This window comes from Eschrichtius robustus, chromosome 15 (assembly GCF_028021215.1).
Source record: "Eschrichtius robustus isolate mEscRob2 chromosome 15, mEscRob2.pri, whole genome shotgun sequence".
NCBI classification, from domain to species: Eukaryota; Metazoa; Chordata; class Mammalia; order Artiodactyla; family Eschrichtiidae; genus Eschrichtius; species Eschrichtius robustus.
Genome location: NC_090838.1, coordinates 80,936,467 through 80,952,193, shown reverse-complemented (window position 1 = coordinate 80,952,193; position 15,727 = coordinate 80,936,467). Strand labels below are relative to the sequence as shown.

General features: G+C 43.7%; 1 protein-coding gene across 2 annotated transcripts; it reads right to left on the bottom strand.

The window, feature by feature from the left end:
- Positions 1–4: 4 nt before the first annotated feature.
- Positions 5–8,587, bottom strand: TGOLN2 (trans-golgi network protein 2). 2 transcript variants are annotated; one of them, XM_068564606.1, is made up of 4 exons: positions 8,521–8,578; positions 7,573–8,285; positions 5,980–6,063; positions 5–387 (listed from the first exon to the last, which is right to left on the bottom strand). In XM_068564606.1, the coding sequence occupies exons 1-4, from the start codon at positions 8,564–8,566 to the stop codon at positions 352–354; spliced, it is 879 nt and encodes a 292-aa protein (XP_068420707.1). In that variant the 5' UTR covers positions 8,567–8,578; the 3' UTR covers positions 5–351. The 2 variants fall into 2 exon arrangements, with proteins under 2 accessions (XP_068420707.1, XP_068420706.1); XM_068564605.1 differs by lacking the exon at positions 5–387 and adding an exon at positions 500–4,732 and having other exon boundaries at positions 8,521–8,587.
- Between the last annotated feature and the right edge of the window lie 7,140 nt (positions 8,588–15,727).

The window sequence follows — 15,727 nt, the reverse complement described above, 5'->3', positions numbered from 1 at the left end:
GCGCTTTAACATTTGAAATTTATTTTGGTTTCTGTGCAGATACAAAACTACGTGGTGACGGCATTCATAAAAGCTAGGTAAAACATTATATATGGAAAAATACTTGTCATTAGACCAAATAGGCTTGCTTTTTTTTATTTTTTTATTTATTTGGCTGTGCCGGGTCTTAGTTGCAGCATGCAGGATCTTCATTGCCTCGTGTGGGATCTTTGTTGTGGCATGTGGGATCTTTAGTTGCAGCATGCTGGATCTTTTTAGTTGTGGCACGTGGGAACTTCAGTTGCGGCATGTGGGATCTAGCTCCCTAACCAGGGATCGAACCCAGGCCCCCTGCATTGGGAGCGCGGAGCCTTAGCCACTGGACCACCAGGGAAGTCCCCAAATAAGCTTTAAAGAAATAAAATTAAGTGATTATCGTTAAGTTACAAGGTGGAAATACAAAACACTGCAAAACAGTAGTATCCTGCTAATTGGGTAAACAAAAAAAGAAGGGAAACAATTTCAACAATCAACCATTTATTGAACATGTTAGACTTCTGAATTAAAGGAATATCGACAAGTGTAAGGAAGCTGACTTTGTTGGCAGCTTGAAACACTATACAGCTCAGACCCAATGCCTTTACAGAGGAGTTTCTAGATTGGGATATTTAGGAAATTCACACATGACTTAAGAAACTGAGGTGAGATTCAGCCTTGGTTCTGGATGTACAGTTCAATTAAACTTGAGAATCTCTTCCCAGGATTCTTTCTTAAGCAAGGCAATGCCAAACGCAACTGTCCCAGCAAGAGTTTTTAGAAAACAGCTGGCAGAAGTACAGGGTCTGGTGTACGGCATACTCTCTTCCCTGTTCAAATGATTCAGAACATGTGCAAAGCGTGCTAGCTTTCATCACACGTGCAGCATTACATAACAAGTTACCCTGCAAAAATGAGGGGCAGGCTTTTGAATTAAATGACATGAAATGGGAGAAGAAAATGAGAATCATTATCGGGAATTTTAGAGGTTTAGAGTTCTGTCACCAAAAGTTTCATTGAAAGCCATTATGTGAAAAGAAATGTCAGTGTGTACATAGCTAGTTGTCAGTTCTTTCTGAGTTATCTTAGCCTTTCTAGGTAGACTAGCCTTCCACTCCCCCCGAGTCCAGAGGTGGACTCTTCAAATAATCCTGAAGCACAGATTCCTGCAAATAGAAACCACCCTGCGACCAAAAGCTGGGGCCAGGAAAGGAAGCACAGAGCCGTCTGGATAGGGCACCTCTCATGCCCGCCCCCCCACGCCCCCACCAGCTGGAGAGATCCTCCCCTCCCCCACCAGCTCACCCTCATCTGCACAATCTCTAGGAAAACATGCTTCAAAGAGTCTATCTTCAAAAAGACAACTACCCAGAAAACAACTTTCCCTTTGTTGTGGGAGATTTCTTTCAGTGCAATTTCTAAAGTGAAACTTAAATTCTATTGTACTCTTTCACACAAGAAACTATACTTCTCAGAGGCTCAAAAAGTGAAGCTATGCGGACTCTACAACAATACTTATGTGTCCACTTGGTGCCAACCCTCTTGGTGCCTGAAACCAACCTTTCTTTCTGCTCTCCTCCTTACTAGCAATATCCATCAATGAGGGGCAGCAAGCAGTAGCCAGAAAGAGCCGTGTGAGAGACCTCAGTTAAGTCACAGCCACATGTCCTGAACAAAGAACATGTCTCCTTTGCAAGAAGAAACTGAACCCAAGTCCCCGGGGACTGTCCCGTGTTATGCAGATGGTGCCCTGGGTGCTCCTGGAAGGAGCTTCATTTTCTTGGGGAGACCAGACAGAGATGGCAGATACCGGCTGCCCTGTTTTGCTCAAGTTCCAAAATGTGTGAGTGGCATTATCAGGAGCTGTTACAGTAAAATGGAAAGAGTCAATCATGCGGGCCGGGGGAGTCAGGAAGGTGCATGGGCAAACGTGAGCTGGGCCCTGAAGAAACAGGTTTTGGGGAGGCAAGGGAAAGAAGATAAGGTGGGGGGACGCGCCCTAACTGAAAAACAGCCACCAGAAGCCAGGGCCTGGAAGACGCAGCAAGGACGAAACGGCACAGAGGCCTGGATGGGCCCGACAAGAGGGACCTTTGGCCCAGCGCGGATGCAGGGGAAGACAGGCAGGACAGTGCCAGCCTGCGGAGTCCTGAACGCCAGGGTCCACGAACTTGATTCTCGAGGCCACGAGACAGATGCTTCAGATCACGGCAAGCACTCTGGAAAGATCACGGACAGCAGACCAATTAAGGTGGCTCTTGGGAAAAAAAAAAAAATCTAGGAGAGAAGTGGAATGGGTGGCGGTGTGGGGCAGGGAAACAAGGAAAATGGGAAGACTGTAGTTGGAGATGGTTTTCTAAAAATGGATAGGACTTTTCGTGACAAGACATAAAAACGGCACAAGTCTGCAGTTTGAAGTTGAGATGAATAAAGAGACTGGGCAGTTGAGAGGGGCAGCTTAATGGGCAGAAGAGAGAAACTCCGTTTCAGTGACAACTGGATGACCAAGCTGAAATATCCAGCACACGGCAGGACTGGGTTCTTTGGGAACTAGGCCACGGATGAAAACTTGGGAGTCACTCACTCAGAGGATAAAGAATGGATGAGTTTCTAAGGAGACAAAGGAAAAGACAAAGACAAAGACCTGTCTTTGAGGGCCTTCTCCTCCACCAGCACAGGATAAGACAAAGGAGTTCTCAGAAGCCAGGATAGAGACCAAAAGAGGGGAAGTTCGATTTGGACGGTCTAAGTGTCCAATTCTATCAGGGACAAGACTAAGCTTTGAGAACAAGCCACTGGATCTGGTGATCTGAACCTCTGGGAAAATATTATTAGCAGGAAGACAAGGACCGAAGTGACTTTGTAAAGGTTATGAGGAAGATGAATGGCAAGGGAATGGAAGCAACACTTTTTGGAGAAGCTGAACAGCAGAATGGACCACAAATAGGATGGATGGGAGCAGGGGAATTTGGGCATGCACGAAGATGGAAGGAAAGGGGCTAGTGGAGACAGGAAGAAAGAGAAAACATTAGAGGGGAGGAAGAAAGGCAGGGAAAGGGGAGACAGAAAAGGGAATAAAATAACCATGTCTGAGGGGATAATGCCAAGAAGAGTCCTCATTCCTTACCTCTACAGATGTTACCTGCAGAGAATGAAAATTTCAACTCAAAAGTCACCGGCTGTTTTAAGCGAGGTGGAAGATACCATGACAAACAGGATGGCCCCTTCTTCCGCCAGACTTCTTCGATAGCCTAGAATTCATCCTATTCCTCTCACTTCCCACATTCTTTGCATTTCCCTGAGATCAGCTATTCTCTTTCAGGTTTTTTTTGTTTTGTTTTTTTGGGTTTTTTTCCCAGAAACAACTCTCTTTAGGCTCTTGATAATAGGGTAGCACAACTAGGACAGATTTAAATAAAACAATAATCTGATACACAACACTACCCTCAGTTACCTCAGGGGAACTCTCTGAGTTTCTTTCTTTTTTTTTTTTTAAAATATTTATTTATTTATTTGGCTGCACTGGGTCTTAGTTGCAGCATGCGGGATCTAGTTCCCCGACCAGGGATCGAACCCAGGCCTCCTGCATTGGGAGCGTGGAGTCTTAACCACTGGACCACCAGGGAAGTCCCCTGAGTTTCTTAAATTTTAATAACCCCTGACATGGGACAGAAGGAGAATTTTTACTAATTAGCATTGGCGTTTTATATCAGATAAGAGGACCATTAACTAGATTTAGTAAAGGAGGGAGTATAGTCAGTTTGTAAATATGTCTATTTTAGGCAACAAAGGCAAAATAGAGTTTGTGGGAAACCTGTTTCATAAAAGTCCTTCGAAATTTTTAGACCCAAACCAAACAGTCCTTGCTTTCTTGCCCAAAGCATGAACTCACCCTGCTTCAAAAAGTTTCTGTAATGATGGTGAGTAGGGATGAACACAATGTTTCAATAATCATAACTGTGATTTTTAAAACCTCTGTGATGGGCACAGTGGCTTTACAGCTTTCCTCCCAGAACCCCCAAGTTCAGTTTTCTGCTCAGTACAACTAAATGGAAGTGGCTTCACTTTGTCTTAAATAATATGAAAATGTCAGAAGAACGTGAAGAGCTTGCACTAGGCAGGTTGGACTCGCAGGCAATAAAGCATGTTTTTCAGCCGCTGTTTTGGTTTGCTGCTGAAGCCTTTGAAGAGAATCGTGTTCAAAGGAGCCCTCTGTCTATCAGCATTCACCACCTTCTACATCTTTTGTAGGGCACATCTCCCCAAAGGGAGAGGCCTTGGTAGAAACGGACCACAACCTGTAGTTTTCTCCTAGGTCCACGAAGGTAAGTAGAGGCGAGTGCAATGCTGTTTTCAAGGGCTAACTTTACGACAGGGCCAAGACCCGAGGGAGGGCAGTCAGCAGCAGTCATCTGCCCGGGGCTGAGATCTCCCTTTGGTCACAGCGGGGCGCGCCCACGTGCTTCCCTACTCACACTCAGAGGGGGACAGGCTGGAAGACACCAGCATAAATAACGGGAACACAGGAGGACAAGTTCGCCAAAGTGCAGGTGCAAAAACCAAAGCAATCCCCTCTGCCTCTGCCAGCCCCAACTTGCCACCAAACCCTAGAGGAGGGGGTGTGTCTCTTAGGTCACAGTAGTTTTCTCTTCATTTTTCTTGATTTAGAAACAAATCAGCAGGGAGGACAAGGTTCTCAAGAACAGAAAAATCAAATCTGAAACAAGAGCAACACAATCTATTGGTAACATTCATCTTTTTCCAGAGGAATATACCTCACTGCTATGATTTTGGGGTGGGAGGTGGGGGGAAGATCTTATAGGAGTTGCAATTCAGGAGAAAAATTCAAAATTAAGACAAACTGACCCTCCACCATACAAACTTCAACTGATAAAACAAAAGCACATAAGATTATTTTAAAAGTCAGTTTGAAATAAAACATACACTAGAAAGATACATACTTGGTGGAGGGCATATGGGAATCTTGGCGTCTACTTTGCACCATCCTGTATTGTTTTGAATTGTTTACATGCACAATTTTTTTTAATCAGAAAAAACTTATAACAAAGGGGAAAAGAAATCCTTAAAGTCAATTATCTGGGAAGGTTCTAGGCCAGAGTTACATTGTGCAGCTGACCTACTGGGCTAGCTAACAAAGGGATTCTGAGCTGTGTGGCTTATTTTGTAACTGGTATGCGGACTGTGTTCCCTGTGGGAAGTCGGGCACCAACTACTCTTTACCAATGTCCTGGCTGTGGCTGCACAGAGGGAGGGAGGGCGCATGCTGGCAGCAAGGCAGCGTGTCCCCATGCAGGCAGGCTGCCTCTGGGGGGGAAGGAGGGCTTTGCTTTCTGGCAGAGGCCTGGGCTGGCCGTACTCAGGAAGTCTATTTGCAGGGCTGATCTAGGGAGCTGGAAGCTCCCAGATCCTACATTTCTGGATTTGTTTGCTTTCAGGGCATGTAGTCTAGTGCTTTACTACCCGGAGTGTGGTTCCAGCAGCCTGTGGTGTCACCTGGAAACTCCCTAGAAATGAAGAAGCATAGGCTCACCCCATACAGAGTTTGCTCTTTTTTTTATCACAATTCCTAGGGTGACTCATATGCCTATGAAAATTTGTGAAGTGCTGATGGAGTGTGAAAAGTACAGGCCGGGAGCCAAGGGAGTTGCCCTCAGGTCTTGATTTTGCCAGGAACTTGTAGTGGGAACTTAGGGGAAAAAATCATAATGTTTCTGGGCCTGAGCTTCCTCATCTGTTGAAGGAAGAAGCTGTTGCAGAGGCCTTGAGAATCTCTTCTAGCTCGAACGTTGCAGACATGTTCATGTGGATGTCTCTATGTTGTGGTCTGAAAAGGGCGGGGCAATGGCAACAGCACCCCCAGAATCAGCTGCTGCTGCCGCCATGCCAAACACAAGCCCACTGCTGGGCCCATCTGAGACTGCATATCCCTCCTTCCTTCCTTACCTTTTGGTCCAAACGCTGGTAGTCACTGGCCTTTGGCCGCCGTGTAACTTTGGATCTTTTTCCTTCCAGGACGAAAGCAATTATCTGGGGAAAGGAACAAGACAGCGATGAACAAGTGACTCTCTAAAGACATATTTCAGTCTCTGAAATCAGAGGTAATCACCTGGTGGCCCATTTATTAATGACCCTGACAGTAAAAAGAGCAGGACATCCACAAAAAGGCCCTATTAACAATTGTTAAGGAGGACAGGGCCTAGTTACATCAGAATCCTTTATACTGCTAAACAGGAAATGACAGATGCAGGAGGGCTCTTCTGGGCTCTAGCTTGTGGTGGTCTATATGATTTACTCAAGAGCACTTGGTGAAAAGAACCACCAACTCCTCCCCAACTTAGCCTCCTCCAGGCTGAGTCATCTGCCCTCCTTTTATTTTAATATTAAGCAATAATTAATTTGCAGATAAGATAATTATCTTATCTGCAAATGTACTCTTTCACCCCACACTTCGCTTCATCTTAACCTTACCACTCTCATTTCATACCTAAGGTTACTCTCCATGAGGAGCACTTGGATGTAGAATAAGGAATGTACCACTTTTTTTGTGTGTGTGTGGCTGTGTTGTGAGGCATGCAGGATCTTAGTTCCCTGACCAGGGATCAAACCTGTGCCCCCTGCAGTGAAAGTGCGGAGCCTTAAGCACTGGACTGCCAGGGAATTCCCAGGAATATACCACTTTTACTAAATGTCTTCCCTCATTTCTTACAGCCCTAGGCCTTATGGCTATCATGAATTGAATCCTTCAATTTTAACCAGCCTACAGAAACTACTAAATTCTTAGGGCTCAGTAAGAAATGAAATCATTTTGGGAAAAGAATCTGAAAATGAATATATATACATATAACTGAATCACTTTGCTGTACACCTGAAACTAACACGACATTGTAAATCAACTACACTTCAGTTAAAAAAGAAAAAAGGAATGCAATCATTTTGTCCTTAGAGTGGTTACTAAGCAACACGACAAACCCTGCTGAAGTAAAAGATGAGTGTATCCATGCAATTTCTGGCCTTTCGTCTAATCAGAAACTCAACTGACTGCAGAATATAGTCCCTGGGCTCTCTGCTGTTGGTGCTGAAGACTATGTAACCATTCTTTCTGCCACTGCACATGGAAAACAAAAGCTTGGGAAAGGAAGCTAGAAATAATAAGACAGGAAGCACTGTCTTTTTGAGAGGGGAAACAGGAAGATAAGGGCTCTAACTACTTACAGACTGTCACATACCCAGGTCCTCTCAGGCTGTGATGGATTGTAAATTCCAAGATTACGGGAGGAGACCCTAATTTGGGTCAGAGCATAATAACCTCCTAAACTTGGCACCTGACGCAACAGCAGAAGGCATTCAGAGGAAACAGACATGAAAATACATGATTTCTAAAAGAAGAATAAAGGACCCTAGCAGGGTCTCAGAAAAAAATGAAGTTTGTTTTTAAATTCCTAGTGCTTACAGGCAGATGAGTGATGGATACCCACACACCAAGCTTTCAGGGTGGAGGAAATCCCATCCCTCCTCTTAAAGCAACTCTTGACTTACCTTCCGCTTATTGTGGTAGGCAATATAGAGGACAGCAACGAGAATGGCTGCTGTCACCAGATATGCAAAGAAGTGGCTGCTCTCTGCACTGGAACTTCCAAGATTATCCTTATAAAGGTCATCCTTCTCCCTACTCCAGGAATTCAAAACTGTGCTTTCACGGTTCTCACTGGAGGCGGGGCCAGGCATTTCTTTCTCGTCTTTGGGTGGTGCACCCTCTTCAGGCTCTGTATCCCCTTCTTCAGTCTCCTTGGGCTCCTCATCTTCAGGTGGTTCTAAAGACTTACCTTCTCCCTCCTGCTGGGTAGAAGAGGGGTCAGACTCTAGCAATCCTTTTTCCCCAGATTCAGTTCTGGAAGCCTGCAGAGCTTTGTCAGCTCGTGTGTTTAAATCAGGATTGGTTGGCTCCTTGTTATCAGAAGATGGGCTGGAGACCGACTTGGTGGACGGGTCTCTGGAGGAATTGCCAAGGCCGTCATTCTTGTGGTGCAGCTCGGATTCCGAATTGCCAGTGACGGCTTTCACGGTGTGCCGCTCGGGTTCCGAACTGCCAGGGACGGCTTTCGTGGTACTCTGACTCAGAGAGGGTCTGTCACTGTGTTCTTGCTCAGGCTGCGAGGTCAAGATGAGCTGCTTGGAGGCTCTTGTAGAAGCCGGACCTGTCACCGGAGCGTGTGTTGGGGTGACTAGCTTAGAAGGGAACTGCCCGGAGCCTGAAATAGAGAAACCGTCTGGCTGAAGAGAGGCAGGCGGGGAGAAAGGAATCCTCAGAACGTTGCAACGGGCAAACAGGGGAAGGGGGTGATGGCGAGCGGAGAGGTGGCGAGGGTCGGGCAGGGAAGAAGTGAGGTCAGGTGGCGACCGGCCACGGTGAGTATGGTGGGCCTGGGGGCGAGAGTGGGATTAGTGGAGGCGGGTCGAGGAGTGGTGGGGGGTGGATGGTCTTACCCGCCGCTGCGACGCTCAGCAAGACGAACACAACCCGAAACCTCATCCTGCACAGACTGCGCTTCCGCCCTCTACTGCTCTCGCGAGATCAGCGCGCGGGCTCAGCGCTCATGCCCCACCCCTTCCTGCGTGCGTCTCCCGCAGCCATACCCGGGCGAGGGGCGGGGCTTGGGGAAAGATCCGGCTGTGTGTGGTTCAGCTGTTCTCTCCGCGATGTGATTTCTTTTCTTGCTGTCGGCGCTGTATTGTCCCCTGTGGAAGGCGTATCCACCTTTTTCTGGTTTCTTTGCTACATAGCAGCCGCTACAGACCGTTACTCCCCCTTTTCTTCTTTGCCCTCGTACTTATGAGACACTATAGGCAGAGCAGGAGCTCCCTGGCCCGCGGACGATCCCACGGGAGTGACATCGCTGTGGCCCAGCGCCTCTTCGCCCCATCTTCTGCCTACAGTTCTACCTTCTCCTTCTCTCGTGGTTCTTTCCCTGCCGTACACAAATGTGTGGAAATCTGGAAACAGAAACCCACCCCATCACCTTTGTAGCGGGAGCCTTTGCAACCCTGCTCCCCTCTCTCCTGACCCCACGGAAACTGTGCCCTCCGAGGTCGCCAAAGATCTTTTCTAAAAAGTCCATCCTTTATATGTATTTGTATGGCAGATTCACTTTGCTGTACACCTGAAACTGGCACAATATTGTAAATCAATTTCAATTATACCCAATAAAAATTTAAAGAAAGGGATCTTCCCTGGTGGCACAGTGGTTAAGAATCCACCTGCCAATGCAGCGGACGCGGGTTCGAGCCCTGGTCCAAGATGATCCCACATGCCGCGGAGCAACTAAGCCCGTGTGCCACAACTACTGAGGCTGTGCTTTACAGCCCGTGAGCCACAACTACTGAGCCCGCGTTCCGCAACTACTGAAGCCTGCGCGCCTACAGCCCATGCTCCACAACAAGAGAAGCCACCGCAGTGAGAAGCCCGTGCCCTGCAACGAAGAGTAGCCCCCACTCGCTGCAACTAGAGAAAGCCCGCGTGCAGCAACGAAGACCCAAAACAGCCAAAAGTAAATAAATAATAAATTAATTTATAAAAAGAAAAAAGAAAATGGCGGGGGATGAGACTGGAGCAGAGCCTCCAGCCAGATTAAGTATTAAATGATCTAGGTTCCCATTAACACAGGTTGAAATGTAATCCTACCAAAAAGGATTACAGCTGCCAGGAGATATAACACTCTTCTGCAGTCTGAGTACAATATTTGGGTTATGTGGCATGCAGTTCTAGTCAGGTGAATTTCTGAAGAATTTTAAGGACTAGTATATAATGTAAATATAGTTTTCAGGAACAAGTACTTTGTTTTGCTACTTTAAAACCTTTTAGTCCAGTGGTTAGGACTCGGCGCTTTCACTGCAGTGGCTGGGGTTCAATCCCTGGTTGGGGAACTAAGATCCCACAAGCCAAGGGGCGCGGCCAAAAGTAAAAATAATAAAATTAAAATAATCTAAAAAAAACCCCTTTGATATGCTTCTCAATGTTTCTCTGTTGTAAGAGAATCTCTCACACACACCCTCATTACTAAGGAGAGAATAAGAATCAAAGAGAAGTGAGAAATCTTTTACAAATTAGTTCAGAACTGTGACTCTGGCTTAAGGAAGTGAACTGGTAAATGAATGTTTCTAAAATTCTCTCCACCTCCCCTAAATAAATACTTGACTAACATTAAAGGATTTGGCTTAGGACAAATGGTTACTAGACTTATCGTGGTGTATTTTGTAATGTATGCAAATGTCAAATCACTATGTAGTATACCTGAAACTAACAATATTGTCCATGAACCATATTTCAATTTTAAAAAAAGGAAAAAAAAAAAAAAAAGGATATTGGCTTGGTACACTCGTGTGTGCGTTTGTGTGCGCTTGTGTCTGTGCATGTAGGTAGGGGAATGGCAAATTATTAAGCCTGACCTTGTGTCCATATTATTAGGCAGGAGAGAAAATAAGGGTCCAAATCATACAGAGTTTGTGGGCTATGTCCAGGGTTTTATATTTTATCTTAACATTAACGAGAAGCCATTAAAGCTGTTTAAGTAGGGGAAAGATAGAGTTGGGAATTATTATTTTTTTTGGCTGCATTGGGTCTTCGTTGCTGCGGGCTTTCTCTAGTTGTAGCGAGCAGGGGCTACTCTTCGTCGCGGTGCGCGGGCTTCTCATTGCGGTGGCTTCTCTTGTTGTGGAGCATGGGCTCTTGGCACGCGGGCTTCAGTAGTTGTGGCATGCGGGCTCAGTAGTCGCGGCAGGTGGGCCCTAGAGCACGTGGGTTTCGGTAGTTGTGGCTCGTGGGCTCTAGAGCGCAGGCTCAGTAGTTGTGGCGCAAGGGCTAGTTGCTTCGCGGCATGTGGGATACTCCCAGACCAGCGCTCAAACCCGTGTCCCCTGCATTGGCAGGCGGATTCTCAACCACTGTGCCACCAGGGAAGTCCCCAGAGTTGGGAATTTTTGAAGATTAGACTGGTCGTAGGGTGAAGAATCTACTCTTGGGGTGGTGGGAAGAGAAGAGTGGATTTAGAAGTTAATCAGGTAGGAGGCTGTTGCAATAGTCCTAGTAGGACTAGCAGAGGGACACTGAGAATGGAGGGAAGTGGTTGGACTCAAGATAAATTTGGGAGGTAATACCAACAGACTGGATATAGGATATAGGCCTGGCTTATGTGAGGCACAAATCTACTGTGGCAACTATTTCAGGTGTGTGGTTTTTCTCCAGGAAGTGCTGCTACCTAGAATAGGAGTAGAGAAGGCAGATTTTAGCACTAACTCCTAACTCACACCAATTTTGGTTTAAGGGAATGGTAGGGTGCAACTTGAATAAATCTTAAATTTCCTTGTACTTCTTCGTGATAAAAATACTCAACAAATTTGGAAAAGAAGGGAACTTCCTCAACCTGAAGTGGGCATGTACAGAAACCTCACAACTAACATTATAGTTAATGGTAAAAGACTAGATGCTTTCCTCCTGAGATAAGGAACCATGTCTGCTCCCACCACTTCTACTCAACTTTGTACTGTAAGTAGCCAAGACAATTCAGCAAGAAAACAAAATAAGAAGCATCCAGGTTGAAAAGGGAGAAGTAAAACTATCTCTGTTTTCAGATAACATGATCTTGTATAAAGAGAATCCTGAGGATTTTCTAAAAATTTATTAGGACGAGTTCAGCAAGGATGTAAGATGTGAGATCAATATATAAAAATCAATTATATTTCTATACACTTGCAACAGACAATCTAAAAATGAAATTAAGAAAAATTCCATTTACAGTAGTATCAAAAATAATAAAATAAAATTTAAGAATAAATTTAACAAAAGAAATGCAAAACGTACACTCTGAAACAATAAAGTATTACTTAAAAAAACTAAAGAAGCCCTAAATAAATGGAAAGACATCCCATATTCATGGATTGGAAGACATAATTGTTAGAATGCCTGTGCTCCCCAAATTGATCTACCAACACAATCCCTATAAAAATCCCAGGTGGCTTCTTTGCAGAAATTGACAAGCTGATACTAAAATTTATACGAAAATGCAAGAGACCCAGAATAGCCAATACAGGTTTGAAAAAGAAGAACAAAATCAAAGGACTCTCATTTCCCAATTTTAAAACTTATTACAAAATTACAGTAATTAGGACAGTGTGGTACAGGCATAAAGATATATAGATGAACGGAATAGAATTGAGAGTCAGGAAATAAACCTATATATTTGTGGTCAGTTGATTTTTGACAAGGGTGCTGACTGTTCAACGGGGGAAAGAATAGTGTTTTCAACAAATGGTGCTGGGATAACTGGCTAATAAACATATGAATGGTTGTTCAACATCATTAGTATTAGTTGGGTAAATGCAAATCAAAATCACAGTGAGACACACTCCACACCTACTAGGATGGCTATAATAAAAAAACAGAAAATAGGAAAATGCATCAGGGAAATGCAAATCAAAACCACAATGAGATATCACCTCACACCTGCTATAATGGCTATCATCAAAAAAACCCCACGAACAACAAATGTTGGCGAGGATGTGGAGAAAAGGGAACCTTCGTACACTGTTGGTAGGAATGTAAATTTGTGCAGCCACTGTGGAAAACAGTATGGAGGCTTCTCAAAAAACTAAAAATAGAACTACCATATGACCCAGCAATTCCATTCCTGGCTATATATCTGAAAAAAAACATAAACACTAATTCGAAAAGATACATGCACCCCAATGTTCATAGCAGCATTATTTACAATTGCCAAGATATGGAAGCAACCTGAGTGTCCATCAACAGATGAGTGGGAAAAGAAGATGTGGTGTATATATGCAATGGAAAACTACTCAGACATAAAAAAAACACAAAATTTTGTCTTTTGCAGCAACGTGGATGGACTTGGAGGGCATTATGCTAAGTGAAATAAGTCAGACAGATAAAGACAAATACTGAATGACATCACTTATATGTGGAATCTAAAAAAATACAACAAACTAGTGAATATAACAAAAAAGAAGCACACTCAGATATAGAGAACAAACTAGTGGTTACCAGTGGGAGAGTGGGTGGTACAAACTACTGGGTGTAAGATAGGCTAAAAGATATAATGTACAACATGGGGAATATAGCCAGTATTTTGTTATAACTGTAAATAGAGTGTAACCTTTAAAAACTGTATTCAAAAAAAAAAAAGAAAATAATATGTTGGTGAGGATGTGGAGAAATTGGAGCCCTCAAACATTGCTGATTGGAATGTAAAATGTTGTAGCTGCTATGAAAAAGTTTGGCAATTCCTCAAAATGTTAAACATAGAATTACCAATATGACCCAGCAATCCCACTTCTACATATAAACTCCGAAGAATTGAAAACAGGGACTCAAACGTTATATTTGTATGTGAAAGTTCACAGCAACACGATTCACAATAGCCAAAATATGGAAACAACCCACGTGTTCATCAGTAGATGAATAAACAAAATGTAGTTTATACATACAATGGACTATTATTCAGCCATAAAAAGGAATGAAGTTCTGATATCAATACAAGCTACAATATGCATGAACCTTGAAAACATTATGCTAAGTGAAATAAGCCAGACATGAAGGGACAAGTATTGTATGATTCTACTTATATGAGGTACCTAAAATAGGCAAATTTATAAAGATATAAAGTAGATTGCAGGTTCCTAAAGTCTGGGGGGAGGGAGGAATGGGGAGTTAATATTTAATAGGTATGGTGTTTCTGTTTGGGATGATGAAATAGTTCCGGAAGTTGTTACGGTTGCACAACATTGTGAATGTACTTAGATTGTCCACTTATATATATATATAAAATATATAATATGTATATTTTATATTTTTTATATTTACCACAATTTTAAAAGCTTTATGTCCGAGTAGGGTAAAAAAATCTGGCAAGTACTCAAAAAAAGGTAAAGGAAGACAAGGCTTAAAAAAAATGAAATTCTGATACGTTACAACATGAATGCACCTTGAAAACATTATGCTAAGTTAAATAAGCCAGGCACAAAAGGACAAATGTTTTATGATTCCATTTATATGGAATATTTAGAATAGGCAAATTCATTGAAAGAGAAAGTAGATTAGAGGTTACCAGGGGCTGAGGGGAGGGGAATGAGGAAGTTATTGCTTAATGGTTATAGAGACTCTGTTTGGGGTGATGAAAAGTTTTGGAAACAGATAGTGGTGATGGTTGCACAACACTGTGAAGGTAATTAAAGCCACTGAATTGTACACCTAAAATGGTTAAAGTGGTGAATTTTGTTATTTATCTACTTTACCATCATAAAAAAAAAAAAAAGGGAATGATGTGCCGATACAGGTTACAACATGGATGAATCTTGAAAATACTCTGCTGAAAGAAGTCAGTGAGAAAGGACCACATAGTGTATGATTCCATTTAAACGAAATGTCCAGAACAGAAAAATCCAGAGATAGAAAGTAGATTCATGGACGTAGAAAATGGACTTGAGGACACGGGGAGGGGGAAGGGTAAGCTGGGATGAAATGAGAGATTTAGCATTGACATATATACACAACCAAATGTAAAATAGGTAGCTAGTGGGAAGCAGCCGCAAAGCACAGGGAGATCAGCTCGGTGCTCTGTGATCACCGAGAGGGCTGGGATAGGGAGGATGGGAGGGAGACGCAAGAGTGAGGGGATATGGGGATATATGTATATGTATAGCTGATTCACTTTTGTTATACAGCAGAAACTAACACAACATTGTAAAGCAATTACACTTCAATAAAGAAGTTAAAAAAAAAAAAGTAGCTTCATGGTTGTTTAGGGCTGGAGGTGGGGATGGGGGTGTGAGGAGGAGGAAGTGGAGGGTAAGTTCTGAAGAGTACAGGGATTCTTTTTGAAGTAATGAAAATGTTCTGAAGTGTGAAGTGTGATGATGGGTACACAACTTTGAACAGTCAAAACCACTGAATTGTATACTTTACGTGTTGTGTTTTTTTTTTTTTTTTGTCTGCGCTGGGTCTTCGTTGCTGCACGCAGGCTTCCTCTAGTTGCGGCGAGCGGGGGCTACTCTTTGTTGTGGTGCGCGGGCTTCTCACTGCAGTGGCTTCTCTTGTTGCGGAGCACGGTCTCTAGGAGCGCGGGCTTCAGTAGTTGTGGCACGCGTGCTCAGTAGTTGTGGCTCACGGGTTCTAGAGCACAGGCTCAGTAGTTGTGGCGCACGGCTTAGTTGCTCCGCAACATGTGGGACCTTCCTGGACCAGGGATTGAACCCATGTCCCCTGCATTGGCAGGCGGATTCTTAACCACTGCGACACCAGGGAAGTCCCGCATTGTACACTTTAAATGGGTGAATTGTATGTTATGTGAATTATACCTCAATAACACCGTAACAACAAAAAAAATTAATTGCAGTGCTAGATACATGCAAAGCAATCCAAGGATACCTCTCCTATCTTGGCAATTACAAGAAGACAAACGAAAATAAAAAGATTCATCCCTTTGTATCTCAGTTATCTATACTGACTGGTCTGTGCACATTCGAGGCTGGAAACTGGGTTGAATTTTTCTAGTCGTGTCAGGCATGATTTATATCCCCTTCCAATAAGCGGCATTCCTCCTTTGCATGTCTGCAAAAATCTCACACAGGGCTTGGTGTGAAGAAGGGGGCTTGATTCAAGAAAAGGACTAAAATACTCAGA